Raw genomic sequence first — 13088 nt, 5'->3', positions numbered from 1 at the left:
TAATAGATATTTAGCCTAGTATTGGGGGGGGGGGGTGTGTGTGTAAAAAGTGGAAGATACATGTAAGGTAATTAGATTAATTAAGAAAGATGATTAATGTACAAATAATTCTGAAATTACTTCTATTAAATACAAACAAATTGAAACTAGACATAAATTCCTTAAGTTATACATGTACTATATTTTGTAATACATATGGTTTTTTTTAAATGATAATTTGAAAGATCAAAATTTTGTTAAAGAATATATTTATATATAATCCAGAAATAAGTATAGAAAAATCTACACAAGTAGTAGTACTTAGTATAATAAAAATATCACAAAGCTGATTGTGTATACTCGACTAGTTTCTTCAATCCAATATACTCTTGAAGAATTGAAACCAGTCAAGTAGACGGCTATGTAACTAATAATATTTACAATCTCTGACCAGTGATGAGTCAAGCAACACTTCCATCATGTTTACAGTCTCTGACCAGTAACAGGTAACACTTACATCATATTTACAGTCTCTGACAAGTAACAGGTAACACTTACATCATATTTACAGTCTCTGACCAGTAACAGGTAACACTTACATCATATTTACAGTCTCTGACCAGTATTTGAGCCAAGTCTAACATCCCTTTCTTTTCCTCTGAAAGAAAACAATAGAACACGTCAACATTACCTGTATATATCATAATACATGTTCAATATATGCATACCAAGGATCATGTAGGAATACAGACAGGTTTTTTTTATATGTGAGAGAGACAGAGAGAGGGAGAGAAAGAGAGAGATAGAAAGTTTAGGAAAGATCAGGTTCCATCTGTTCCAATGGGTATCAAATTTTTCGTTATCACCATTTTTGTAAAATATGAATTTTTGCGTTTCATAAAAGAGTTTAAAGTAGGATATTGCAAAACGAATGTTCAATGATTTCTCGGTACATCTTGCTGTATAAATAAAGTATTTCAACCAAAGGATAAGAGTATTTTGCATACAAATCTAATCTAATTTCAAATCCTTGCTATCATTATAAGCACAAACGAAATGATGTGTTTAATACTGACTTTATCATGACACTACTTATAATGAGAACAATCAGGATGTAACTGAATTGAGCACATGTATTGTAAATCATTTATAGGATTTGTGCAGTTAAATGTATAAAATTAAAGAAAATAATATTCCAAACAAGATGTGTTTTATCACTGATACCCACAGAATATAACAAAATGGAACCCATTTTAATGAATTATTTTCAAAATACGTCAGAGGTCAAGTTCAAGGTCACCAAAATTGGTACTAATGGAAAGGTCTTCTCACAAGAAAGGAACATGCTGATTATGAAAGCGGTTTAAAAGATATGGCTTATATTAGAATTTTCTAAAATTAGGTCAAAGATCAATGTAAAGGTCACTAGGTCAGAGAGTTTGGTACCAATGGAAAGGTCTTGCCATGGCGACCTCGAACGCACTATAGGATACATGAGTTGAAAGTCTGCTAGGAACTCCTCTAGAGTTTTCATTTGCATGTACCTTTATATGTACATATATAACATACACATTGAGTGCATTCGAGATTGCTGTTCTGTTGTTCTCATGCTCCATTCTTAGAGACGAAATGACGAAAATATGTGCGTATGAAAGTGTTCTTGTTCTTCAACCACACTACCTACAGAGGTGGTGCGAGTTCTTGCACTTCGAACCTGTTCTCATGATGCATACTCAGCATTTAGGACTGGCAGGAATTTGTTCTCGTGAGGCGAATGGCGGTCTCAAATGCACTCTTTGTAATAGATTTGTTGAATGTCTGCTAGGAACTCCTCTAGAGTTTTCGCTTACCTCCATACATAAGATACACATTGTGATAGATGAGTTGAACGTCTGCTAGGAACTCCTCTAGAGTTTTGTATTTCTGATGATCTACTCTCATCTCTATGTGATTAAGGTCCATCCTCTTATACACAAAGAACTTTTCAAATTTCTTCTCCTGCTCTCTGTGACCAATCTTATGGAGTTCTTTAGTCTGAAAGAAAATCCCAATATTCATTATCCATACCTATTTCGAACATAAATTGATTATCTAAAAGCTCTCTAAATCTACAATGTATGCATATGTAATTATTGGAACAATAACCGAATACTTTTTAGTCATCTATTTTGTTTCACCTGCTTTGAAATTTATGTTTGCAATATTTCTTGGTACAAATCCCCCACCCCCCTTCCATTTCTCATTATCTTTATTTCATGACAATGAATTTGAGGTTCCTATTCTGATGGACTGCTAGATGAGACATTTTTTAAAGCATGGATTTCTCGAAAAAATCTCAAACTTCAAGTTTGAGTTTACTTATATTTGAGCAGTCAAAATTTGAATAAAGTCTAAGTTTCGACTTCAGTTTATTTTTTGCAAGAAATCCAGTCCAGTTTATGAAGAAGTGTATGACTGAAAATTGTTTTTCAGTGGATCATCCATCCTCACAAGTCAAGGTTTTGTGATTACGTACCCTCCACACAAACCCTTGACAGATGTAGCTATTTAAATTTCAGGCTCAAGCTTTACAATGAAGCTAAAATTAAAATGTCCAATGAAATGGTCTTTTCTCAAAACGAATTTCGTACTGGGCATAAAGATGGCTGATCTGCATCGTCTAGAGAGATAAAACGGTGGTATTCGTTTAAGTTGATATCATTACATATGCGTCAAGAAGTTGAAAAATTCGAAGAACTTGTCATCTTTTATTCACAGTCATCATTGTTTATGTCTACCACGTGTTTAGAATGAGAACCGCACTTTGATTGGCTGACCATTGTACGACTTGGACCCAATGAAATGCGGACTCCTGAGCCCGAAATTTAAATAGCTACATTCGTCAAGGCTTTGTGTGGAGTGTACAAAATCGCAAAAGCTTGACTTGTGAGGATGTGGATCCTCTGATCCTTACCTTCTCCTTCATTCTCTGTATGGTGTAACCCAGAAGAATATTCAGCAGTCGCCTCTTGATTTTCTTCTTCTGTCGAGCTGCCTGTAAAATCAGTGGTTTCCATTTAGTTAAAAAAAAAAGAATGAGCCAAGCAAAGAGTGCTTGGATGTTACACTTCAGACCATACAGTGATGGACAATTAGTCTATGAATTCACAGAACTTGGAATACTAAAATCAGACTAAGACCATTCCATGTACATGTATATACATGGCAACATGGTAATCAACTTCACATAGTCACCAAGAAATAAAAAATATCAAATCAGTTAAGTAATCCTCACAGCATCTACTGCACAAATGTACTACTTCACAGTTACTTGTTACCTAAAATATGCACTATGTACTAAACTATAATCAAATCATTCATCTGTCTATTAAAATAGTCAATGGATTTTATATACAGTCATTGTGTCACCTTAGTATATCGCTATCCCAGCGTATCACCATCGAAATTAGTAGAACAGATTTCCTTACATGCTAAAATTCCTTATATTATACAACCTCGTCTATCGCCATCTGCCACCTGTTTTCAGGTACAAAAGGTTAAATTTATTTACCTTTATACATCACAATGCGCACAACCAGGAACCAGAAGCCATAATTATAAAGAATTGGACTGTCCATTGAATCATAACGAATCTAAATTTAACATGTGTCAATGAAAACCGGAAATCACGATAATAGTTTGAATATAATCATTTAACAATAGTCTCAAACATTGTCCAGTAGAATGGCCCACGTGTAAATAAGAGAAACAAAACTACTGTCAGCTGCTGTAAATTTTTTTACTACATGACCCGACGTGCATGACATCATATTTCTCTCTCTCAAACTCTTTATAATGCCACCCTCGATATAACGCCAAAATAGGCTGGGACAAAAACTGGGGATGTACCAAGGTGACACTGTATAAACAAATTCCATTGCTATCAACTTTACAATGATGTAATACAATACACATAAAATAAATTCTGATATTGTATGTAATTGTGAACCCCCATGCTTCGACCCTAGTGTTAACATGGTTTGGTATATATACATGTATGCTATTATATTGCAGCCAAGCTTGGGCAGGATATTGTGGGACAAAGGCAGAAACTGGCACGCAGCTGTCTAATGGTGCAGTTACACAATACAATATCTCCTCCCATTTAACATACAATGCAAGTCAATGGTTCTATCAATAGTAAAGAGTTCATATATAATTTTCCATTAGACTGTTTTTATTCAAAATATTACTTTTCTAGTAAGATTTTCACAACAATTAATTCATAGTGTGAAATTGGAGGGAATATTGTATCATCTGACCATACCTTCACTCTATATATTAAACCCAAAGTGATTGTGCAACATTTAGATAATAATCATGTGTATCCAGATTACCTACATGTATGACAAAATGACAAAGCACCTCAGTGTACATATTGCTTGCCTGCATTAGGGCTGGGACATTATATCATTTATCTATGCCAGACTTGCCAGTGTATCTCCATATAGCTATCTCAATACATTATCAAGATATCTAATAAAAAGAAAAGTCAGAAAGGGCCTTGCCATGAATATCTTAATATAACAATTTCTAAGTCCCATAACTCTGCAATGACAAAACCGATAAATCTGAAAATTGAAAGGAGTCTTCCTCTACCTAATCCAAGTATTATGTATACAATTTCTGAAAATCTTCTCAAGGAAACTTCGACTATCGTATGTCATAGAAAGTGTTGACAGAGTGATTACAATAGGGAACCCTACTCCAGCATGCTAGAGGTTCACGGTGAGATACTTTCGACTTGGTGTCGAGGTATATAAGGGACGTTAATCGAGGCTCTAACTTGTTGGAGTATAAGGAACCCCGTCATGTGGCAGGGCCTTAACTAGAGTGTTCTATGGAATGTGTATCACCTGTGATGGCATTAATACTAATGGCAGCCAGGTTATTACCTGGCCCTTACTCAAGAAATTCACACACCAAATATTACGTCATTTGTTTTACAGTTAATTAAGTTCTATGATGCGAGAAACAGATAGTGTCACAGATTATTGATCTAGATGACACAGTACACATAATTACTTAGTCAGGGTTAAAGTTCAAATCCTCTCCCACATACTCCAGAAGGCAGGGACTTGATAGGCAATATTTAGGGTAGTCTGAAGACAAATGTCACAGTCCATGCTGGTATCACAATGACAGCACTTCTACCACATGTTTGTGTGTGGCTGAATAATTACGATGTGATTTCAGAATTCAGAATTTCATGATGCATGATGTATCTTGATAATTGTGTACAGTGAAACATAGCACATCACAGCTATAAATATTTGAGACAAATGAAATGAATTTCACCATAAATTTGAAGACACTGAGCCATAGTGTTGGGGATTGGATGAAAAATGATAATCGATTAATCGGAAAAGCATTTCCATGTGATTATTGATTATAGTTTGATTCTTAATATGTATTTATTGGAAGTAAATGAATTAATTTTTTTAATCAAATTAACTTGTATATATTTGTTTATTCATTTATCTGAGAAGAAATTGTTTCTTTAAGTACTTTATTAGGTGTAACACTTCAGAAAAATCATATCAAAGAACTATAAAAACAAATGAAATCTTCAAACTTGTATTTGTCTTATTTTGGGGTAATATTTATGCAAATGTAATAACGTAACAAATAAAAAGAAAAACAAAGAATCATAAAATAACAAATAAATAATTCATACCTTCTGTCAGTAACTAGACTAAATCCAATAACTAGATTCATTGTCTGAAACTTTCGACATGCACTCCGCACCCCATGCTTAGCTTTGTTTTGGTGAGATTTCCTTCATAGTTTGCTATGTCAAGTTTATATGTTTTCATGGTTCCCCATCTCTTAGTTTTTTAAGGATGAATGCTACACCAGAGAAATTTGATGTAGATGAAAAGTGGAGGATAAGTACAACAATATTTTGAAGTTATATTTTCAAATTTACTTTATTTTGACAGAAAATAGTTTTAGTAGAAGATAATTTCAAAAAAAATTTAAACCCCCTGCTGGACTCAAACATGCGACCTACAGTTCAGCAGTTGGTATGATCACCTATTGAGCTACTCGGCTAGGTATTTAAATCGAAAAGGAAAAGTCAAATATTGTCGATATTGATTTTTTCATCCATGCTTTAAAAGGAAGTAAGCCATTATGATGATGAAGAGTACCTCCCTTAACCCAAAATATTTCCAAACTATGAAGTTTCTGCTTACTGGATAATCAAAGAGAAAATTGGAATTGAAAAATCTCCAAAAAACACGAGTTCACACATTCAGAAATATCAATTATTTAAGAAAAAATCGATTATTGCTATTAGAATAAAATAATCGATCTACAGTATTTTTGATTATACAAACTAAGTCAAAACTGAAGACCAACACCTTTTTGATTATAATTGATCATCGGAACAACACTACTGATCCCCTTGAATATAGTGTGTATATAATAAGGATATGTACACTGTAAAGCTTATCCTTTAGGTCTGAATTGGTAACTAACCCCTGAGGTTGGGCAAGACTAATTTGGAAATGCAGCTTTTAGAAATGTTGCTAGACTTCACAAGCATCACTTCTTTATTTTGTCAGAATTATTCAATATTTTTACAAGTTTATTACTACATGCATAGGAAAATTTGATTTTGCTGTTTCAACATCCGTCAACAAATTTAGTTGCCATCTTTACACATTATAAAACGTAAATGTGATCTCTTTTTAGATTAGCTGAATCAGCTTCACTTTGAGGACTATATCAAACAATGAGTATATTGTGGGTACTTCAATATATTCTATCAATAATTCCAATACATCGTCCCAACCCTATCATGCAGATTTTGAAACATTGTTTGCTCTCTGCAGACATGTAACAATACCCCCCCTCCCTCCCTTCCAGTTTAATAGTGTACAGATACAGATTTAGAGTAAAGCTAAATCTACTACAGATTCTATCATTCTGAATTAGCAAAATTCAACAGGCATATATATATGGATATTCGTGAAACACAGTTAATGAGGGGAGATAATTAGAAACCTGTGTTTCACAAATAACTCATCATAACATATATATGATAAATCAAGCATCAAAATTGACACATATACTCAATGGATCTTATGAGTTACTCTGGTATATTTCAAAGACCCTGTGAAACTCCAACCACCTCATTTAACAGTCAAATTAACAATTTTGAATAAAGTCTTAATTGAATGAAAAATTAAAACACTAACAGTTGAAAGTAAAAATCTGACTTCAAAATAAAATTTACCTCAATGTCCTGTTGGGACAAAACAGAAAAAGAAAGAAATGAATTGTCAGTATTTGAGCAATAAATAATCTAGCTTATACTTAATAATTACAGTTAATTCCAATCAAGAAATTAAATGCTTATTGATGACTTCTAGCAATTACACAGGTATATACTCATGAAATCTGAGGACTGGCTTGTAACTTTACCTTGCAGATGCTGCAGGTGAATTTAGGTCCTGTCCACTCCTCCATAGTACAACTGGGGTGGAACACCCGCCAACAATCTGAGCAGGGCAGGACATCCCCAGCGGTATGGCACTCCAAACAATACCAATCATGGTCCCCTCTCTAATCAGAAAGAGAATACATTTGTATGAATTGAAGCATGTTCCATGTTAACCATCAATAGAACTGAGTAAAGTCAGGTATTCTTTTGCTCGGATTAATACCCAGACAGCAGGAATGCTATTCAGTTTCTGAACCAATTGTCTTCACTTGTCCACAGAGGTACTTGTACTCTATGAATGAAACACAGGGATACAGTTGCTTGTCACGGAACCTCAATGAACTTTGCCCTCTTTACATTCTACACGCACCATAAATCACATTATACACAGGCATTTGTGAACATCATGTCTCCTTTAAATATATCTTACAAACTCGTAGAAATAAAAGTTTCACAAGGACACAAGTGATTTACAATACATGGCATCGTCCATTCATGAAAATCACCTCTCCTTTAAATATACCTTACAAACTCGTAGAAATAAAAGTTTCACAAGACCAGTGATTTTTCTACATTTTTTACAAGGGTCCTGTGGCTTTTGAATTGGGAAAAATGGTCAACATTTTAGTCAAATAGGGAAAATCAATTTTATCGTAAATAAGTTTTAAAATCATATCAAACATTATATTATCTTCATTTTATACATCTAATTTTTTTAACCTTCTAAAATTTTCAACTATTCTATCCAAATCATCATTCCCATAACTCTTTGTTAAGTCTTATGTATATAATTCATCATTCACATCGAATGTTTAATTTTTTCAAATACGTTTTTCTTTCATAATTTTATTATTGGGAAAAATGCAAACTAAATTGGGGAAAAAATTGGCAATTTTTAGGAAGGGAAACGGCTGAAATTCGGACCCAAAATGGGCTTAAAAAAATCACTGAAGACACAAGTGATCTACAATACTTGGCCTACTCCCTCTGTGTGTGAGAGCCACTCACCATATCCTCCTCGTCCTCTGGGATCTTGAACCCCTCCTGTTCTACTCCCGTCATGCTTCCCTTTTTCCCGACTGCCATGTAGGAGTGGATGATATTGTCTTTGACGGCATAATGAAGATGTTTCTCTGTGAAGTTATCAGCTAATCCATACTCACGGTTCATGTACCGAGAAATTCTCTCGATGTTTGGAATTTGCTTCTGATACCTAATAAATTTTGGAAAAGATTAGTCACACTCGGAGAGAATTGTGTCACACTCAGAGAGAGTCGTGTCACGCTCGGAGAATCATGTAAATTTCTGAGAGAATCATGTCAAATTCTGAGAGAATTGTGTCACACTAGGAGAGAATCGTGTCACACTTGGTGGAAATCGTGTCACACTCGGAGAGAATTAGGAATTATCATGATCAAAGCTAGCAAATATAAAAGCATTGAAATATACTCATGTTTGTTCTGAATTGAAAATATTTTCCCACAAAAGCACAATAATAGTTGGGATGTTAATACCAGCAAATCCATTTTCAATTAATTACTGTATAATGCAGTGTGCGAAACTAACTTTAAAGTCCTATAGACTTTCGGTCCATAGTCATTTCTTTTCCTATAGACCACAAAATATTCCTATAGACCAAAATTTAACATGCAATATTCAATGTTATCAAAAAATAAATAATAGGCACAAATTTGATTTGGTAATTCATTCATAGTTTAATTAAATTCTTTTTCAATTTCATGCACAAGCTTTTCAATTAGAATTTTGTTTTCTTTCTCATTTTGTTCCAGCTAAGTTTCACTGTCTGATTCTTCATCTAAGTCCCTTCTACTACGTTTCGTTTTCTCTTAATTTTCTGCGACTTAGCCTTGCTGGAACTTCTTGTACTGACCGCTTTCCATTTGATTCCAGGGCGTGCACCTTCCACATATTTTAAACGTTCAAAAAAGGACATTCCAAATTTGCATGAAAATGGTGACCATTGAAGTTAAATATTAAATTGATCCCCACCCCCTGTTGAAAATGGAATAATCTGATTTGAATGTTTTGTAATTACATTGTGGAACATTTTATTACAGCTAAGGAATGAACAGAAACATCAGCGTAATACATATAAACTGGTATATGTTTAATAAGTGGCGGGAACCAGTTATTTACTCAGAATTCCTATAGACAAGTCGGTCTATAGCTATTTTGATCGTTATAGACCGACTCGATTTTCTCTAGACATTGTCTATCGGTCCATGGTTAATTTCGCACACTGTAATGGATAATTTTGATTTCAGTGAAAATTTGACTAACAATTTTTGTTTAAGGTAAAGCTTGAAATCTTGATGCTTTACATTTTATGCAATTAAGATTACCTTGAAAAGGAATTTTGAGTCTTATTTTTGATAAAGTTTTGTTGTCTGCAGGTTTTTATGAAGAAACAAGCATCACAAGGATGAATGATGTCGAGAGTCTAAAGTAAACACCCCCACCTCTCCCTCGCCATGCCCGAGACAAACAAACAGAATATGTCACTGAATTTGATGTGGTATAGAGCAGACATGATTCCTTAGAAAAGAAAAAAAAGCTGAAGGGGGGTCTGGGGGTCCTCCCCCAGCGGGGTGTCAAGGGGCAGTGCCCCTGATTTGAAAGCCCCTAAGGAATGACCTCCAGAGACCCATATTAAAGTTGTGAAGGTTTAAAACCAACTATTGACTACCTTCTCCAGCCATTCCCATTTCCATACATTACGTAGGCCCTTATCGATAGTTTTTACATCGCCACCTTGCTGAACAACGTGTGCAGACATTGTTCTAAAACGAGATCAGTTACTTAAACAAACTGTTGATCGGAGAAACCGAATAGCGAGACGACGATTCAACCAATGAACAATCAGAAGACATATATAACTTGAGGAAGCATTTTACAACAAGTAAAACCCGCATCAATGACGGAAAATTCCGGAATACTAACAAAAGCGGATTTTAAAATTTAGAGCGGAAATGAGAAATCCGGAAAGCGGAATTCCGCTTTAAAGCGGAGAAAAATCATGTCTGATATAGGGAGTAAACACCCCCACCTCTCCCTCACCATGCCCGAGACAAACAAACAGAATATGTCACTGAATTTGATGTGGTATATTGGGAGTAAGCACCCCCACCTCTCCCTCGTTATGCCCGAGACAAACAAACAGAATATGTCACTGAATTTGATGTGGTATATTGGGAGTAAACACCCCCACCTCTCCCTCGTTATGCCCGAGACAAACAAACAGAATATGTCACTGAATTTGATGTGGTATATTGGGAGTAAACACCCCCACCTCTCCCTCGTTATGCCCGAGACAAACAAACAGAATATGTCACTGAATTTGATGTGGTATATTGGGAATTTCCCTCAGTAAGCTTACCTGATATACTTGATTGCCTCAATGAGGTATTTGGTGTACATTACAGAGGAGTTGCGTCTTTTCACTGGACGAACCATCTTGCCTCTAAAACATGTAAAAATGTAGCATACGTAAAATGAAGATAATCATACTTAATAGTGAAACAGCGACAACTTTATTGCAGAGTTTTTAAAAACCGCCATTCTGAAGGTTTTGTCCACCAAATATTCCTTTAGACTGTCTAGCAGAGAATTTGTTCAGACGAGTAAATTTATTCAAAAGTCTGGCACACAACACAAGATTTCTGAAACTCTGTATCACAATGTACAATATATAACTTAAAACATCCTTAATTTCCCTACATAAATTCATGCTAATTAGTGATATTCTAATTATCGACAATAATAATCATTTGTTTGTCACTATAGAAACCCCTCCTCCATATTCTGCTTGAGTTTTCAACAGTCAAAAGCATAAAAAAAATAATGCACAGAAGTTATTTTACGGATCCATACATTCTTTTTGAAATTAGCACATTTTCGTTATTTTTTATCTTATGGTTTTGATTTTGTCTGAAATCTTCAAATCTTTATATTCCTTGCCAATGTACACTTCAATCTGGGATTCCATGATGTTAAAGAAGATGCGGTGCACAGACTTTAATGTATTGTTGTGAAGGAAGACATAGCTGGTGTAGACTAGTATAATTTTACTCGTTACTTTGGGGTGTTATTTAAATTTTGGGGTGACATTTTTGGCAACTGATGAACAACTTTCTGCACTTTTCAGAAGACTTTAAATATTTTTCCCGGATTAAGTATGCTTTTAAATAAACGAACATTGTTTTTAACTTGGAGCACAAGTGAAGATCTATAGAAAAGGTACCTTATGGTAATGGATGAAGGACAGGAACAAAGGGAGGCAACTCATTGAGACCCCCCCCCCCCCAATGATTTGAATGTTATATTTCTAATAACATTTTTGCATTATGCCCTTGGGTGTTCAATAATTAATTATGTTCAGTTTATATATAACAATAAAAAGAGGTAGGCAATTACAAATTCTTGCCATGCATTGACATACTGTAATGAAAATAGTATCAATAACAAAATAAAGTTTGGGCCAGCTGTGTTAAAGCTTACAACATGTAGTAACTACATACTGTTATGAATGCTTCATTGATTTTTTTCATCAATAATCAATATTGATATAATTGATCAAATCATGGTCAAATGATTATACTTCTATTAATCAATTTAAAAAATTGCCAAATTCCCATGGAAAAGTATGATCTGAAATGATGGTGAGAACCAACTTGGTAGTTATGCGGTTAAATTGTTTTAATACTACCTGGACAAGAACTGCTTTAAAGCAAAATTGTCACTAAGCTACCCAGTGGGAATGGGCAAAGACAATCTTCTATGTCTGTTTACCGGTATCTGAATTTTGATCAATAAATAGATACAAAAATAAAAGAAGAAAAAATACTCTTTCTAAATGTATTTATATATATAGAAAGAGTTTTTCTCTCTCTTTTTTTGTGTATCTATTTATTGATCAAAATTCTGACACCTGTGGTATGTTACTGATATTAGTCAACCCTTCATACATGTGTTTACATATATAACCTACCTATGTCCTTATCAAACACAGGGACATCATTAATCCCTATATATTTGACTCATTCATAGAATCGGGTAGTAGCAGTAATTGTAACATTTTAAATCCCAATCCATATATTTTGTCTAATTTTTTTTTTTTTTTTAAGGAAACCTACATGCATCATATCCTGTAAATATTGTGAACAAAATTTCTCATATAACTATTACCATTCCACATTACTATCTATAAAGCTAAGTGAATTTTTAGTAGCACGGTATCCTTGTACAATACGCTTTCGGTAACCCAAACCTGCACTATGCTAAGAAGCATATCCGTGCAACATGTTAAATATAAACCACGAGCGTCACAATAGACATGTTATCTTATATGCCGACATTGAATTTGAATTTAAGTATCCTGTTATATAAATCTTTACCTCTCTAATTTTGCTTAAATATCGTGATCTAGCCAACAAATATTGGGCAAAATATGCGAGAACGGCTACCGTTTACCATCAAAATGGTGTCGTGTGTAAAACGTCACACACAAAAAAGTGCGCGTCACAGAAGCATTGCCTTGGTTGGAACGCAAAGCTTTGTGACGTTTAACACACTGTAAAAATCCGGAAATCGGGCACCTGGT

The 13088-nt window shown here is 34.4% G+C and overlaps 1 protein-coding gene across 2 annotated transcripts in view; it reads right to left on the bottom strand.

Annotated features, from left to right (window-relative positions):
* LOC125665575 (zinc finger MYND domain-containing protein 11-like) overlaps positions 1-12989 on the bottom strand; it is a 28120-nt gene extending 15131 nt beyond the window's left edge. Inside the window, exons 1-7 of one of the 2 annotated variants that reach the window (XM_048898283.2) lie at positions 12883-12989; positions 10866-10949; positions 8477-8681; positions 7450-7590; positions 2933-3013; positions 1830-2013; positions 579-637 (exon numbers count right to left, since the gene is read on the bottom strand). In XM_048898283.2, coding sequence (XP_048754240.1) covers positions 579-637; positions 1830-2013; positions 2933-3013; positions 7450-7590; positions 8477-8681; positions 10866-10942 — 747 coding nt within the window. In that variant the 5' untranslated portion in view covers positions 10943-10949; positions 12883-12989. Of the gene's footprint in view, positions 1-578; positions 638-1829; positions 2014-2932; positions 3014-7449; positions 7591-7691; positions 7761-8476; positions 8682-10865; positions 10950-12882 lie in introns of those variants that run through there. The other variant, XM_048898284.2, reaches the window with a different exon arrangement.
* Positions 12990-13088: the final 99 nt, after the last annotated feature.

The sequence above is a fragment of the Ostrea edulis genome, chromosome 10 (genome assembly GCF_947568905.1).
Source record: "Ostrea edulis chromosome 10, xbOstEdul1.1, whole genome shotgun sequence".
NCBI classification, from domain to species: domain Eukaryota; kingdom Metazoa; phylum Mollusca; class Bivalvia; order Ostreida; family Ostreidae; genus Ostrea; species Ostrea edulis.
The sequence above is the reverse complement of the archived record's forward strand: the minus strand, read 5'-3'. Positions and strand labels throughout refer to the sequence as shown.